General features: G+C 44.3%; 1 protein-coding gene across 2 annotated transcripts in view; it reads left to right on the top strand.

Annotated features, from left to right (window-relative positions):
- Nucleotides 1–639: 639 nt before the first annotated feature.
- sdccag8 (SHH signaling and ciliogenesis regulator sdccag8) overlaps nt 640–17,016 on the top strand; it is a 42,385-nt gene continuing 26,008 nt past the window's right edge. For both annotated transcript variants that reach the window (XR_011077108.1, XM_068568627.1), the window contains exons 1-13: nt 640–896; nt 1,705–1,863; nt 2,003–2,088; nt 2,279–2,392; nt 2,502–2,627; nt 2,769–2,843; nt 3,216–3,280; nt 3,398–3,598; nt 3,703–3,841; nt 4,040–4,192; nt 4,548–4,682; nt 5,527–5,643; nt 6,162–6,304. Coding sequence is in view for 1 of the 2 variants with exons in the window: in XM_068568627.1 (XP_068424728.1) it covers nt 830–896; nt 1,705–1,863; nt 2,003–2,088; nt 2,279–2,392; nt 2,502–2,627; nt 2,769–2,843; nt 3,216–3,280; nt 3,398–3,598; nt 3,703–3,841; nt 4,040–4,192; nt 4,548–4,682; nt 5,527–5,643; nt 6,162–6,304 (1,580 nt within the window). In the remaining variant the exon portion in view is untranslated. The remainder of the gene's footprint in view (nt 897–1,704; nt 1,864–2,002; nt 2,089–2,278; nt 2,393–2,501; nt 2,628–2,768; nt 2,844–3,215; nt 3,281–3,397; nt 3,599–3,702; nt 3,842–4,039; nt 4,193–4,547; nt 4,683–5,526; nt 5,644–6,161; nt 6,305–17,016) is intronic.

A 17,016-nucleotide genomic window follows, 5' to 3' on the forward strand; every position in this document is an offset into this window, starting at 1 on the left:
ATGTTGTAACTTCTATTCCAGGGTGGAAAAGTACTCAGATCTTTTAGGATAAATGTGGACTACGAAAAGTATCAAAAGTAAAAGTCATAATTTTGAAAAAAATGGATGCATGGTTATTACGATGCAATTCCTCTGTTGCGGTTGGTCGAAATTAAGCTGATTTTAACTAAGGGATATACTGTTGGTTATTTTCATATGTTTTAAGTTCAAAATATGATGCACTGCCATGTTTAGGCTATAAATCCCCTACTTAATCTAATCTTAATCTTAGTCTACAGTCTAACTAGCAGATAAAGATGTCAGATGCAATGACGTTACAATCTGCACATTTTTTCTCTAAATTGGAGTATAAAGTAGAAGTATAAAGTAGCATCAAATTGAAATACTCAAGTAATGTGTACTTCAGCTAGTACCACAGTTCTTGAGTACATTTAGTTACACTCCACCACTATATATACTGTATATACATGTAGTGTATGAAGTTGCGGTACACCGTGACCACCACAGGGTGGCGCAGACGTAAACATATGAATTGTGACTACAAATAATGACTACAACTTCCGGCATCTGCCTGAGTTTACGGAAGTGGGAGCCGTTAGCGGTTGGTTGGCTCTTTATTTTGTATTCGCGGTACTCGCATCGGGGCGGTCTTACAGGTAACAACATTGGAGGAGACAAGAACAACTCTGTCGCTGCACGCAGGTGACCAAAACAAGCGCTCCATTGTTGAGACTCGAGACGCATTACGGTTGTTGTAAACATTGTACTCAGCCGAGCATGTGTAGTTAATGCTGGTAGTACAACGTGATTTAACGTCAGTTACACATCAATGAAACCGGTCGACTCAGACGAGGAGGACGCGGAGCAGCTGGGGGCTTACCAAAAGGAGCTGAGACGTAAGTTGTTAAATGGTTAGCTCGCTAATTAAAGTGCTCACAGCTAAAGGTAGAGTCGTTAAGCTAGCTAACCTTACCTTGTCAGTTAGGTTAGCTTAATATAACACACCGCCATGGTGGTGTATTAAAAGTTCCCGTCAGCAAAATGTCTTGCTCCTGCTGTAACGTTCTGTCACTGCCACCTGTTGTTGGTTCACAGTCCAACCGACCAGCAAGCGTCTTGATAATGGATTAATTGGCTTGTCAACATTTTCAAGAAAACGCATATTAATGTGTTATGCTCCAATTTAAGCCAGCTAATGTTATACTTGCAACGTATTAACAGTCTTGCAAAAACAATTGCCAAGGACACCAAGGTGTGACATTATTATTATACATGATAGTCCCTGAAGCCATGGCGGTGTGGACTGGTGTGCAGAAAACCAGCTGAATACCATGCAGCCACCATCATTAATGTCGCTAATGCACCAGTGTTTTTGCTACTGTGACGTAGCAACATGTCTGCTGTAAAAATAGCCATTTTTGTTTACTTGTTTGTTTACCTGTGATGAGTTTTGCACCTGCTTTAAGTTTTTATTTCATTAAACAATAAATAATCATTTGGATGTGAAAACTTGTGTAACCATCAACTGTCTGTTTAGTTATTTGTGTATGGAAAAGTAGATTATTATACAGCCCAGTTGCTCTCTCTAATTTGGGTAGTGGGCAAGTGTTTCAGTTCACAGACACCAACTAAACTGTCATGGCAGGGGCACAGAAATAATATACTCCGTGAGACCTGGTGTCCATGAGTGTGTTTTGGTTTCAGAGCGAGCCAACCAGAGCATACAGCAGCTAAGCAGTGCTTTGGAGCAGCTGAGCTCTGATGGAGAAGAGGTGGAGGAGCCCAGATGCAGTGATGGCAGCCTCTTTGCCACCATGGCCGAAGACACGGCTGCATGGAGCCAAAAGACACAGAGCGAAGCAGGTGACCCAGTGATTGGGGATGTGGGACGACTATTTGAAAAGACTTAATAGTACACCATCTTGTTGACTGACAAAACACAATGTTATATTGAAAATCTTGTGTGCGTGCGCATGCTTGTTTCTGTCTTTTGTCATTGTAGTTAATCAGCTGAAGAGCCTTCTACTGAAGCAGGGCAGAGAAATGTCCTCTCCTCTCGCTCCTTCAAAGAAACAGTCTCCATCCAAGGTAGAGTGTGCAGCTTCGCGTGATTAAATAATAAGATGCATTCAACCTCAAGATCACGCTTTACAGATTTATCAAGCTAAAGTACGATTTCTACATTTAAATGTGGTAAATCATTTTGTCATTATCATTAGATTAATATTTTGCTCGCCATTCTCTTGTATTTTCCTCCGTCTTTTCTTTCTTCTTTTAGAGAGTACAGCAGGAGGGACGGTCCAACTTGCCTGCGTTCCAGGATTTGGTTCCAATGAATCACAACCAGTCAGATTACATCCAACATCTGGAAGCTGAAGTTAAATTGTGCAAAGTATGTGCACAAATGTGTGTTTATGTGTTTATATTTGCAGTCATTTTTTTTGTCCTATTGTGCCATTTTGGATACGTTTTGATTCTCTTCTCCGTGTGCACGAGTTCAGGAGGAGCTGCATGAGATGAAACAGCGGATCAGAGTGGTGGTGGTGGAGAATGAAAAGATTTATTCAGACCTCAAATCCAAAGCTGTGGATGAATCACTGAAAGAATACACAATCCACAACTCCATGGTAATGTGCGTTTGTGTGTCAAAATATTTTTTAGGGTTTTTGTGCTTTACAAAATGTTTGTACCATATTTATTTCAAACTATATTTCTTCTTGTAAAATGTAATAAAGATCTTAAAAAGTAATCTCTATCTGATTCTGCAGGTGAATGGGAGTTTGGCAGCCAACAGCCACAGCATGCTGCAAAAAGCAGAACACACCACATGGAAAAATGAACTGGTATTGATTATAGATTAGCTTTTGTGCTCTCCTTCTGTTATTGCTCAGTTCTTCATCTTCACCTCCAACCCTCATGGCGGTCGGCAAGTCATGAAATGTCTGTATAATCACTGTATTCCTGAAAGGAAATGCTGGGCTAATGCTCTCAGGATGTTGAAATATCAAATAATTTTACAAATGCATATATTTCCAAAGTGCATTTCCTTCTCGTGTTTTGCATTCAATTTCACATTTTATTGCTCAAACATACTGTTGTTATGAAAGTGTGGCAAAAATCATAATTTCATCCCATCCTTTCTAATTCCATTGACCTATTTATAGTGTTTTAAGGGTACATGCATAGTCTATTCTGAACATGTTTATGATTATTAGGAACAATTGAAAGTGATCTACCAGACCCAGATTAAAAGCTTGGAAACTCAGATCATCTCCCTCAGGTCAGTGTACTCCAGCTGTGAAGCCATGAATATGGCCTTTTCTTTTTTTATTGTTTAATTAAAAGAACAATACAAATGTCCTTTTCCCATCTCTGTTTCTCCTTGTTTCAACTCTAGGAAGGATCTGTCAGTCAGTCAGACGGAGTGTGAGGAGGTAAAGGATCGGTTGAGACACCGGGAGAAACAGGCTGCAGATGCACTGAGAGCTGATGGAGCTCCTCGTGTGGCAGGATTGTGTCTGAAGTGTGCTCAGCATGAAGCGGTGTTGGCTGGGACTCACACAAACCTGCATGTCCAGGCTATTGACAGACTCAAAAAGTCAGTGGTAGCACACAAATACAAAAAAGGAAACTACATATACAAAGAAAACAAGATCCAGAATTTATTTTTTAATGCTGGTCGTACATTTTCTTGTCTTTTAGGGAGCGTGATGAGTTACTGGAGGCTCTGCGCGCCGTGCGGACGAGTCAGCAGGAGGCCCAACAGAGGGAGTGGTCAGCCTGTCTCCAAGTCAAGCAGGCTGTGGAGATGGCGGAAGAAGCAAATCTGTACAAAGCCAGGGTCAGAGAAACATTAAGTGTTTAAATACACAATTTTTCAGTGGTTTTGGCTCAAACTGTATGTTTGATTTGTTTAGCTCTTACACTCAGCTAAAAGATTTCCTCTTGAGTTGTCCACTAAAATAGAAGTGAACTATTCCTAGTGTGTGCAGATGGGTTACCTCTGACAGACCCTCTGTATCTGTTTGTATGCACGCAGGTGGAGGTGCAGTGTGAGCAGCTGTCCAGGGAGCTAGCTCGACTGCGGGAACACATAGAACGAGAAGGACAGGCTTTGAAGGAGAGACTGGCTGAGGCCCGAGAGGAGGGCCGGGCTGAGGCCCACAAACAGAGGGGGGAGCTGGCACAGACAGTAAAGTTTACTTATTCACTTTATGTGTGTCTGGGCAACTATTGTATATGTATCTAGTTCCAATCCACCACTCTGGCTGCTTTTGAAATACTAAAAACTGAAACATCACTTCTATGACGTTTAACAACCACCACAGAGAAATATTGAAATTGTTTGGCTGAAGTATAACATGTTTTTGATTGATAATACAAATAATTATATATGCAACATTTATTGCGCTTAAGTGTATTGAAGCCATGCACTGTGGCTGATCTTATTCAAGCTATCACAGTTGCTGTCAAGAGCAAACACTACCATTTATAGTGTTCCATAAAATACTAATAAAACATTGTGTGTGTGTCTGTGTGTGTATCAGGTGTCGAGCGTCTCCCAGCATGTTGCTGAATTGGAAGGACAGCTACACAGAGCTCACAGAGACAAGAGCTCACTGACCAGTCAGCTGGAAGATACTCTTTGCAAACTTACCAGCCAGGAACAAGACAATACCAAGGTACACTGTCTGCATTGTGCAAGACAACCTTAAGTCAACATGTATGTATTCTTACTTATTATTAGTGCTTACACACTAGACTAGTACTTAAAAAACTATGTCTCTTCAGAACACTCCTGATACTCCGGTGCAGGCTCTACTGCCTGTAATGCTTTTGTAAATCCACTGGGTGGCAGCAAAGGTTTATCTATTTCAGTATTTATTCTCCGCTGTTGGAAGGGCGACTTCAACATGTATAGAGTTTATGGGAAGGTAAAAACCAAGCCTTGTTTTTTAGATGCTTAGTCCAGGTTTTAACTAGGTTGTATTGCAAAATGATGCAATTGGTAGCAAAGCACTGATTAAATGGCCTACTGGACTGCAAGGTTGGGAAGATTCTGGTTCAAGCATTGCATGTCAGCGGATGTTCACCCTGCTGAAGTCTCTTGAAGACACCAAATCTATACCAACTCTCTTCTATTGACGAGCTCTGACTGTGTTGGGTTAGTGCAAAAGTGAAAACAAATGTTCAGTGTCACATTTGTGTGTCACTATAATTAAATGTTTTCTAACATTATTCTTATTCATAATTGAGTTGATGATAAATGATGATAAAAATGCACATAATGGAGTAATGTTAACATGGCTAATTTTGGAAGAGTAAACATGTAAATAGTAGAATATTAATGCCATCAGTATTATAACATACTGTAATTATATTAGTGAGACCTTTTGGAGGTAAGGACAGGAAATAAGATTATACAAATTACATTTTAACCAATGGCAAAAGATGAGACAATCAACAGGAATCAATAATTGTTAATCGAAGGACCGGCTGTTTTTAATCAGTTCATGTCATCTGTAGATGTGTGTGGATCTTCGATATCAGCTCAGCCAGGCCCAGCTGAAGAAAGAGGAGGCAGAGCGAGAGCTCCGAGAGCTCAACAGCAAGAGCAGCAGACGGATGGAAAAGGCTGCGCAGGTACGTCTGAATTCAACCCATTGATTAGTTCAGATTTACTACATGGCCTAAGTAATTACTCAAGTTTTTAGTTTAGTTGATAATATAATAAGCATACACCAATTTTGAGGACGGTGTAAGAGTGCAAATCAACAACCCCTTCAATACTTCCTAACTTTCATATTTATACCAAATAATTTGTTCAAGCATCAGTTCAGACTGTCAAGTGGAAATAATAACTTAAGTATGCCAATATGCAGTACCAGAGAATTGCTGGTTACACTTTTTAAAGGACACAGGGCTTGTTAAATACAATGCCTCATAGACGATATAAATTTCACCCATATTTGAAACTATTTTACAGTTCATGAGTCAAACTATTTAGACTTTTAGAAAATCAAATCATTCTCATTTTAACCTTTTTAGGTTGATTTTGTAATTGCTTCACTTAAATGTTTTGTTAGTCTGCGGACATAAGGTGGGTTGTTTTGAAATCTTTTTTCGCCTCTTCCTTCTCCCCTTCCATCTCTGCGGGACAGGAAGTGGAAAGACTGAGCTCAGAGCTGGTTGGCTGTCGGCAGCATCTGGAGGTGGTCCAAAAGGACGTGAGCCAATGGCAGGCCGAAGCCCTGAGCCTAGCAGAACAGCTGGCAAATGCCCAGCGCCAACTGCACCTCACCAGGTAGTACCTAATCCTATTATACATGCCACCACACACACACACACGCACACACACACACACACACACACACACACACACACACACACACATACACACACACACACACACACACACACACACACACACTCCCCTCTGCCCAGCTCCTGCCCAGTCCAGTTCAGACCAGCACACCAACTGTACCGCACCAGGTAACAGCTAATCCTATTATACAAACCACACACACATAAACACACATGCGCACCGCTGTGCAATGGTCCCGGTACCAACTGGACCTCACCAGGTCACCTCTAATCCTGTTAAGCATGCCACAACATAATGCAACACACACACACACACCCCCACACACATATATTTATACACATGAACACACTGCCCACTCTGTGCCACTAGGCCAGAGCCCAGCTCAGCAATAGCTCCAGCAGAGCCAAAATGGCGCTTGAGCCTTCTTCTGTCCCTGGTGCACACACACACACACACACACACACACACACACACACACACACACACACATATACACACATACGCACATACACACAGAAAAGTGCTACTGATGGTCACTGGACAGCCTGGCCTCAGTGCCACCTGCCAGTGCCCTGCACCCGTTCTCACGACGGGCGCTACCGGCTCGCCTCCCTCTTGCCTCCATCTTCTCTCTTTCTATCTATTTCTGCATCTTTCTTTCCCAATTTGTTCCCGGTTTCACTTCCTCTCTCGTTCTTTTATCATCACATCCTTCTTAACAGTCATCCATTTATCTTATCCACCTGCAGCTGCTTCGTCTTCATTGTCCTGAGTCATTCTTTGCCTTCCCCTATAATTGACAAAATTCCTCTTTTTTTTCTCTATCATCTTCTTTCTATCCCATTATTCTTTGATCCTCCTGCATTCCTCCTATTTCTTTTTCTTCCCTCTGTTCCTCCCGTCATCCGCTGGCTGCTGTTTCCTTCCACACCATCCACTGCCAGGGCCCTGCCAGCCCATGCCAGCCGCCCAGGGCACTCTCTCACCCCCGCTGCCCACAGTCGAGGTGTCTGAGATGGGCACAGATGTGGCGGTGGTGCCCTGTGGTGCTGGAGGCTGCGGGGATGCAAGTTTGTGTAATCTATGAGTGTGTGTGTGTGTAGGTGTGTGTTATGCCTGTCAACTCTGTGGTGTGTGGGTGTGTGTGGGTCCGTCCAGCGCAGCTCCCGGCTTGATCTGTGTATAAGTGTGTTTGTCTGTCATCTGGCCAGCGCTGCATGGCGGGCCGTCATGTGTTTTAGGGATGAGGCAAGGAGTGTGTGTGTGTGTGTGTGTGTGTGTGTGTGGAGGGGGGGGGGGTTTGTAGCCAGCTGTGGAGAGTGACATTCATATTGATGTGGCAACATGATGACTTTGACCTGTACTAGAGGAGCCACTGGACTAAACCATTTTACTGCCATCATGTGTGCGGGTGTATGTGCATGAGAGAGTTTATAGTTTTATCTATCCACAGATGCATACTAGATGTTTGACAGCTGTTGACTTGGCTGAGCATGTAGCCATTCAAATTCAATTTTGGTCATTAGCAGTTTAAGCCACTTTCGATACTGATTTAATACGGATATTCATTTTCCTCCAGTAGTGCATGAGAAGCATGTTCACTTTTAGTATCAAAAAATCAAATGTAAAGCCATGTTTAGAGTTAAAAAAAAAGAAGCTTTTTTTGACACAGGTATAACAGTCATAAGAACTATAAATCCCAACAGTGATGAATAAATTAAACGTGTTGATGAAGTTAAAAAGCGTGAAGGAACATGCTATTAAGACCTACATGTCTGTGTTGAGAGCCTTAATGTTGTCACAAGATTGAAGATCACAAAAATCTACAGGCCTAAATGTTTAAAGAGCTAATTATACTGTGAACCTTTGAATGTATTGTAGTGTAGATAATAGTTCCCCAAACAGGAAGAAAATGGCATGTATTTTCTTTGAAGGCATTCATAATTGTGTGAACGATCACACATAAGATTGCGCGAGCGCTTCAAGCCCAGTTCACTGTCTCAGATGTATCAAATACATGAGAATGACTTTTTTAGCTTTAGAGTTGCGACAGGTCACCACCGTGTCACGTTTGATGTTCTGCTCATCATTACGCTAAGCACCGTGAACACCAAGGCAGGAACGCCAGTTCAACCGAGGACACGCTGAGGATTTTGGTTTCTATTCTCATCACTCACAGTTAAGCTGTCCAGCAGGCTTGTTTTTCCAAACTTGGTGTTTACTTAGAAGCCCTTAAAATCTTTCCCTCCATCCATTGATCCAGCCATGTCTGTTGTTATAAGATCAGAGTTTTTAAAGATGGGGTTGTAAAATATCTTTGAGATATGTGCAAATTAAGTGTTTCTTTCTTCTTCTTCTTCTTCCAAAACTGGACATTTTCGAAGCAGCGTAGAAAGCAAGTATCAAACACATATCCACACATCCACATGTCCTGCGCACACCTGCTGAGGTTTGGTAGCTGCCTTTGTCCGTCCGCACGGCGCTTTTTTTCCCCTCACTTGTCATGTTCTCTCTTGCTTTTTTCTCATGCTGTTCCAAACTAAACAAATGAACCTCAAGCAGTCGTCTCCCTCCCCTCCCTCTGTCTCTTTCTCCGTCTCTTTCTGTCTGTCTGCAGGCCTTCTGGGGTTATGCAGAACGGCATGCAGTTCATTCGTAGTCATGCCACTATTGGCCCTCTCTTGTCTTTGTAGCTGCACTGGGCCGGTTTGTGTGACTGTGTTTGTGTGAGAGTAAGACTGTGAGATTCACAGTAGCGAGGCTGGAAGGCATTTGTATGACCAGCCTTGGAAGGCAGCTCTTTGATTCTCTCTCTGCAACTTGCTCGCTCCCCTCTTTCATTCTGTCCTCCTGTCGTGGCCCAAATGATCACAGCCCGTCTTCAAACAGGGGGACCTGAAGCGCAGACGGCCTCTGTTTGACAACTGATAGCCCCACCTTCCTTTCTGATAAACACAAATGTAGGCACGCATTTACACACACGCGCGCGCAGACTTGCACGTACACTTATTTGTACAACTGAATGCCTGCAAATGCGCGCACTGATACGCACATCAGTCGAAGCCACATGCCTGTACACACAGACTCAAACACATACAGATGCATGCACGCATCCGGGGGTCCCATGGCGGCTGGTGCGCTGTGCTGCGCTCCAGGATTGGATCATCAGCCAGCTGTGAGTTGGACAGCCCAGGATCTGTCCTAATCCCCGCCACTCTGTTCACATCGCCACACACACACACACACACACACTCCAGTCCCAGCCCCAGCCCAGCAGAGGGCTTTACTAAGTTTGTTTTGTTTGTTTGCTCCTGTCTTCCCTCACTTTCTTTCTTCTTCTTTCCTTGTCTCCACCCGGCCTTATCTCTCCCTGTGTTGTGATCACAGATCCCAGAGGCCTCAGTGAAAAACTGCCCAGCATAACTTCTGCTTCAACACATGCCAGATAGGCATGAATGTGGATGGATGTGTGTGTTTGCATAGTGAATCCATGGCTAGCTGAGACCTGTGTGCCTGCTTTGTGGTTTGGACGAATTCAACGTCTGCAAGGTCCCAAATCTTCCACCAGTTTTATCATCCCCATAAAATCAAGCATCCATGTTCATGAGGGTGCTTGCTTAGAGCTGGAGATGGACGTGAAGCTGAAATGAGGCTACTTCAGTGAAAACGTTTACTTGCAGTCACTGTCCCACCGAGATGTCTTGACTATAGATTCCTGGACCAGTCCAGACAAATGTTCAGACATGACTTTTCATATCATTTAAAAATGCAGCTGTAACACTTAGTTGAAGACGTTTTCAGGCAAGTTGTCTAATGGGAGGCTTTGATCTATACAGTTAGTTCCCAATTGACCAGTGAAGCAAGTTATTGTCATAACATTTTAAAGACCCACCATGACGAAACTTGACAAAAGTTTTGCTTTCAGCAAAACTTCCACATCTGGGGGGAAAAAAACAATGATTCCTTCATCTCAGCAGAAGGTTTGCAGTGGCAGCAGATGTTGGTCACCATATATGGAGGAAGCTGTGAGCTAAAGATGGCCTTTTGGGTTTAGTTAGCCCAGAGGTCTGAAGCGTTTGTGGCCTTTCAAGCAAAAAAATCATCAGGTGTGGATGGAATATGGGGAACAATCTTATCCGAAGTGACGGTCAAAAGACAGAAGACGTCACACTACAAAGCCCTTTGGGGATAATTGGTGATATTGAGTTATATAAACACATTTGACTTGACTATTTTTGGGCGGAAGAACACCCTGAGGTCTCAAAGCTACATGGGATGGAAGAGGCTGGAGACTCCGACATCTCTCTGGCGAAGACCACTAAGGTAGATGAGGGATAATGTACATTCACCAATCTTGATGAAGCAGTGGATGAAACAGACAGACAAGCAGGTAGACGGAGCTAGAAGGGGAGACAAAGTGTTTGCTGGGTTTCTAAGGCCTCATTCTCCTTTCTGTGACCCTGAAATCAGAAGATGGATGCTGAGAGGCAGAAAAATAAAAAGCTCCAGACCCACTGCTGTGACTCTTCCACTCCAAGTTCCCCAAACTCTATTAAACATGTCACGCTGCTGCTCTCTCCTTTGCTCTCTCAACCTAGTTCTTTCCTTTTTTTTCTTCTTCTCTTTTCCTCTCCTCAGTTGTAGAGCGTGATAGCGAGGCCTGGAAAGGCGGTGAACAGAACTGTGTGTGTGTGTGTAAGGGCGGAGAAGTGTAAATGAGGAAGGTGAGGCAGCAGATGCCGCGTCCCGCCAGAGGCTCGCTTTGAGCAGCGAGTGAAATCTGGGCGCGACAAAACTGCTGCAAACCAACTCGGCGGGAGGCCCTTGTCCAATCACGGCCCGGAATAAAAGGGCCGGGGCGCCACGCGGGCTGCAGTCGCTCAGGAGAGGTGGGGGCTGTAATGAACCCTCAAGCTCTGCCAGCGAGTGCACACACACACACACTTGAGCACAGCATCTTTCTGTCTACCTGGCATTAGCAACGCCTAACCACTGTCACCGTACACACTCATACGCACAACCTTTACAGCAACTGTGTGCGTGACTTTGTGTGTGTGTGTGTGTGTGTGTGTGCGCGTGTGTGTGCAAGAAATAGCCTTGTGTGTGCATGTAGATTCGGTTGTGAGTATGAGATGAGTCTGTGTGCACGCCTTTGTGCAAATGCTAAGTGTTGATACCTTTGGGCTACACCTGTGTCTGTGAAGTTTGATGTGTGTGTCTCTGTGTGACAGCAGCGGGGCAGTGCCAGGTATGAGGCTTGCTGTGTGTTTTTTGTGTGATTGTCTGTGTGTGTGTGTGTGCGCTTGTCTGGTCGGCAGCCATGTTGTTGGGTAGCAGATGGCACCATGGTTGGCAGGGGAGGGGCTGCTTAGCACAACTAATCAGACAGTTACGGATAGGGCAGCTGGGAGGGCCGTTGGCCAGCCGTGTGTGTGTGTGTGTGTGTGTGTGTGTGTGTGTGTGTGCGTGTGCGTGGGTGTGCGTGTGTGTGCGCGCCACAGAGTGCCATGATGTTGACAGTGGTGGGCCCGTTGGCCCGTTGACGAGACCTTGCCGCGTTCTTCTCTCCTCGCTGTCGGAGTGCCCTCTCTGCCATCCTGCGTTCTCACCTCTCTCTCTCTCTTCTGCACTCTCACTGTCTCGCTCGCTCAATCTGTTGAGACCTACTTAGTCTTTTATCTTTCTTTCAGTTTCTTTGACTCTCATCTCCTTTGTCTCACTCTGCTACTCTCTGCTCTTTAGATATAAGTTCATCTGTGTTCATTTACTTGATGTGGCAGTAATTCAAACAGAATGTGTCATTTTGTAAAGCTGGGAACTAACACGTGGAAATACAATGCAGTTGAGTGAAATCAGCCCTGTACCATTTTAACAGCGTGGCCTCTTGAGCAGAAACATTTCTTCTATTCTAACTCACTTCAAAACATGCCTAGGCTGCACACGTGCTTGCTAAAAACAAAAAGAAAACAAAATCAAGCCACCAACATTTTGTGCTGCAACCCTTGGTTTAATCAAATGTTCCCTCACATTGTTTCCACCCCTTTACATATGTATCTTGTCTTCCACTACCACTTTCACCATATGTTGTCGTGTCTAGTGTTACAGCAAATACGTCTCGCACAAGACCTCTGAAAGCTAGGTTTAGATCTCAGCTCGTTGTCAATGCGGTGACTCATTTTTGATGTGTCAAATTTTGCCAAATTTCTGACATTTTGTTAGTCCTGGCTAACATTACACTCTGCACTAGCACCTGGTTGGTGCTTCGCAAGTGCAACTCTCAGCAGAGATGAGAAAGAAGCGAGATGGCTCATGCATTTGCTACTTCCATCATCAGTTCTGTACGAGGGAGCCATCTCTCTTCTTTCTTATCTCTGCTGTAAATTGCACAGTACCGATTGACCAGGTTGTAAACACACGACAGCAACGTCTTGTTTTTGTTCCTTTTGTTGAGTAAATTAGCTGATAAATATGATCATATGATATCGGTGCATATACTTGTGTACTCCCGCTGTGTTAGTGTCATTTCTGATAATGGCCACTCTTATTCTCACATTCAGGCCAGCTGGTAAAAGTAAATGGCTGCTAGGAGACAAGTTTTCTTTATCTCTCCACTGCTCCTTCAATCTTCTGTTTCTTGCAGAAGATAAATGATACCACGAGACCTGTAAGCGTGCCTCGCTCACTCAAACTCTGGAATGAAGCCTGAACTTATTTGCACGAGAAATATCATAAAGGTTAAAATGTAGATGCTAAAAATTCAGCAGTGGAAAATCGCACACAATTAGTACCAGAATTATGAAGAAGAGGAGTAATCTGTCCGTCCTGCGGGGCTGGGAATGGATAGAATAGACAGATCTGGGAGACCTCAGGCAAGATGGAGGCAAATCTGTCGGCTACAACTGTTGTCACCCCAGCCAAGTGTGCCCTGGGACACTGGCCTACATACAGGCACTACTGCTGGAGGACAGAGAACAAAAGGGAGAGCACCAGCCCTCCGCCATCCATCCGCTCTTCACCTCACTTATGTTCATCTTTTTTTTTTGTCTTTAATTGAGAACATATGTAAAGCCACCAACTATGTAGACCTTAAAATACACTTGGAAAATGCGGTGTAACGGTACAAAGAAGGTACGTTTTCAGTTCATACCCCAGAGTCACGGTTTGGCTATACAACTGAAAGGCATATCTTATGCTGTGACACTGAAAATCCCCAAATCACATGAGATCAATAAGGCTATACTTGGCTATATTTCATCATTAAATGCACCCAAAAATGAATCATCCCAATAATCGGCACATCTGGCTGATGTCGTCAAATGTCCGTTACCACATTTGAGGCGTTTCCATTCGCTTACCCTACAGCGGTGGAGAAACACGGACGCGCCATAGTCGTCCTATTCACAACTCTCTCTTCGTTTGCCCTCACCCCTGTGCGACTGTGTGACCACGCTGGTTGTGCTCACCTCGGCATATGTTGCTCACCGTGTACGGCGAAAAGTTTCCTAGCAGAACTTGAGCCTGTGAACGTGCATCCATCTACTTCCCGTGTATTCTACGTTCACCTTACTATGACATGTTTGGTTCCCATACTCAAATCGTGACCGCTTTACTGGAACATTTTTAGGCGTATCAGTGTGAATGTTTAGTTTATTAATTTGTGTGTGTCTGTGTCAGTCATCTGGTCAACCTTGTGCCTTCACACGCCCCTGCTGTGAGGGTGGCACCATCAGTGACTCTACACGGTGCCCACTGCCCAGTAGGCACAGCTTTCATCCAACATGACAGAACCTCTCGCTGCTCTTCCTTTCCCACATTTCTCTTTTACCTCTCTCCCTCTCTTTCACCAGATTGATCTATGCTTTCATATAGCTGCTCTTTGTTCTTCTTTTTTTTCTCTCTTGCCTTCAATCCATCCTGTTCTTTCTGTCGCCCTTTGTGGGCACAGCAGTGCCAAGCAGTACCTTGTAGGTAGTAGGACAGTGCCCCCGTCTGCAGATTGTATCGGGATATGATCACAAAGATGGGGGCAAGAGATAGTGGGGGAGGAGGACAGGATAAGTTCAAGGTAGCAGCTGAGTGGAGATATTCTGGAAGATACAGAGGGAGAAATACTGGAAGAGAAGAAAGTGGGAAGTTAAGTGTTGAATGACGGAAGAAGACGAGAGGATGCTCCCTCAATCTCCTCTACCGAGGATGCTGTGGATGTGAGAAATTGCCTTCAGTTATTAAATTAATGCTTTATTTGAAATAAATCAAAGCTGCTCCGTTGCTATGCTAAATTAAGGTTGTATGACATCTAAAAGAAACATCCCGTAAAACATATTTTTTTAATGATCAGGTGTTTTTTTTGGCATATGCCAGTATGTCAATAGGCATTAAAGAGTGAAAGTTTAATTATTTTTGTATACATTGAAATGATTACCATAAGAAGTCCAAAAATAAAAGGCAATCCACATAAGTTTGGTGTTGTAAAAAATGTTTTTGTTTTGTTTATGTTTATGTAAAAAAAACAGCAAAGCTTTACTGAAGCACATCAATGTGCTCCTCGTTCAGAACAAAGCGCTGTGTGAACCAGGTTGAAAGACACATTGACACGACCCCGACAGTGGCGCTGTTTAGTGCAGTCTGTTAGAAAGGAGATATAAGCAAAGACACAGGCCATTAGGAAGGAGGATGATGACACTGAGGATGAAAAAGGGAAGAAGGGCAAATAGATAAAGGTAGACGAGAATGAAAGGGAAGAGGACATATGGAAGTTGTTGCGAGAAGAGCGTTTAGGAGAATACATAGGAAGTTTTGACTGGAGAGAGAGAGAAGTGGGTAGATGGCATAGAGGAGGCAAAGGGGAGCAGAGGAGAAAAGCAGTGAGGCTGGCGATGGTGTTTATGTACAGGCGGACACCGGATGGGCACAAGCCCCCTACAGTTCCATCTCCAGCCCTTGTCCCCCCCCCACTGAGTTAAAAAAAAAAAGGCTCTCTTTGTTTTCCAGCTCAATGGCCGCCTCTCCCTCTCTAGGCATCTGATCTAATGGCCCAGGAGCGAGGGGAGGAGTAGAAGTGAGGAAAAAGAGGGCGAGTTAGTAAGCAGATAATAGAGGAATTCACTGAAGATTACTTGGGTGGGTAATGAGAGAGAGAAAGCGAGAGACAGAGCGACGGCACATGTTACTTCCTGCCAGTTGCCCTGAAGCTCGTATCCGGGTGGAAGGGGTGAGGAGCTTTTTGAACGACATCAGGTCTCAGGTGTGAAGTGGATTCCAACACAGGTGGATTGCGCTCACACCGGGGAGAACACTCCATGTGGCACAAACTTTCTGTTTGCACACCTTCTCCTCTCGCTGCTCTATATTTTTCCCTCCTCTTAAACTTTCTGTCCTCGCTCTCTTCTTCGTCTTCAAAACATTTGTGCATATCAATTATACAAGTTTATTTATTTGCCTCCTATATCCTTCTGTCATCCAGCAACTATGTTATTGCATTAGACACCGTAACGGTGAATATTGCATGAACTATACACTTTATCAAATGTCTCATGAAAAGCAACTTAACTGGCTCCCTGATTTGAATTAATGAATTCCAGGCGATCATTTACCTTCACAGCTGAAATTGATTTGACCCTCAGCCCTGCCACATATGTTATCCACAACTATTTCTGTAGAGTCCTGGGTTTTCTGCATTGGGTCAGTATGGGAGCATATTGTACGTATGCTGTGTGTTTATTTTTAAAATCACAGATGCCTCCGCTGCCGGTCCGCCCTTCCCGTGTTAAGTCATCTGTGCCAATTAAGACTTTTAAACTTCTCTCGTTCTGTTTCGTGAGCAGATAGAGGATGACAGAGGCCAATCAGCAGCTAATTACTTGAATTGTGTTTTTCTCCGAGGGAATGCGTGCTGTAACAGCGAACGTTTGTTTCCGTGAGGTCCGTGCAATTTGTGGCCGTCTGTGAACGCATGTATTTATTCACGGACAGAAAGATTTCGGATGTGCACGTTTCAAGAGAGTTATCCTCCGTACTTATGCGCGTGTGTCTGAAGGGGAAGGCACTTTTTTATTTTTTTGTGTCTTAATTTAACAGTTCCATTTAAAAATAATTCCAGGCTCGATTGGCTCGCAACTGACCTTGGTGGTAGTGGGGGGGCTTCAGCGCTCCTTGAAGAAGAAAAGAGGCTTGGGCCGCCCGCTGTAAACAAAGTTGACTTGCAGACAGATGGATTGAATGACAGAGAGGCTAACTGAGCCAGGAACGGGCCTGGCAGAGGGAGGGAGGGGGGGAGGAGAGAGAGAGGGAGGGAGAAAGAGAGAGAGAGAGAGAAAGACAGAGATAAAGGGGGAGGGGGTAGAGAAGAGAGAAGAGGTGGCCAACAGGAGAGGAGGTGTGAACAGGTGCAGGGCCGCTGAAGGAAGAACCAGCAGATGGAGAGAGACACAGCCAGTTTAGTTACAGGAAAAAAAAGGGTGGGAGGCAAAGGGGAGGGAGGAGGGAGAGATGGAAACAGGAGAAAAGATGATCGGAGCAGAGATGAGAACGATGTGGACAGAGAGATGGACGGAGGGATAGATGGATGGATGGATGGACCGATCGGCTGGAAACAGAGTAAAGGAGCAGCGAAGCTGCATCAGGCTGCCTCTGTGTGTGATGCGTTGGCTTCATAAAGAAGAGCGGTGAGGAGAGGAGTGTCAGAAAAAAAA

This window comes from Clinocottus analis, unplaced genomic scaffold (assembly GCF_023055335.1).
Source record: "Clinocottus analis isolate CAN_PGR_092001 unplaced genomic scaffold, fCliAna1.0.p SCAF_8, whole genome shotgun sequence".
Classification (NCBI taxonomy): domain Eukaryota; kingdom Metazoa; phylum Chordata; class Actinopteri; order Perciformes; family Cottidae; genus Clinocottus; species Clinocottus analis.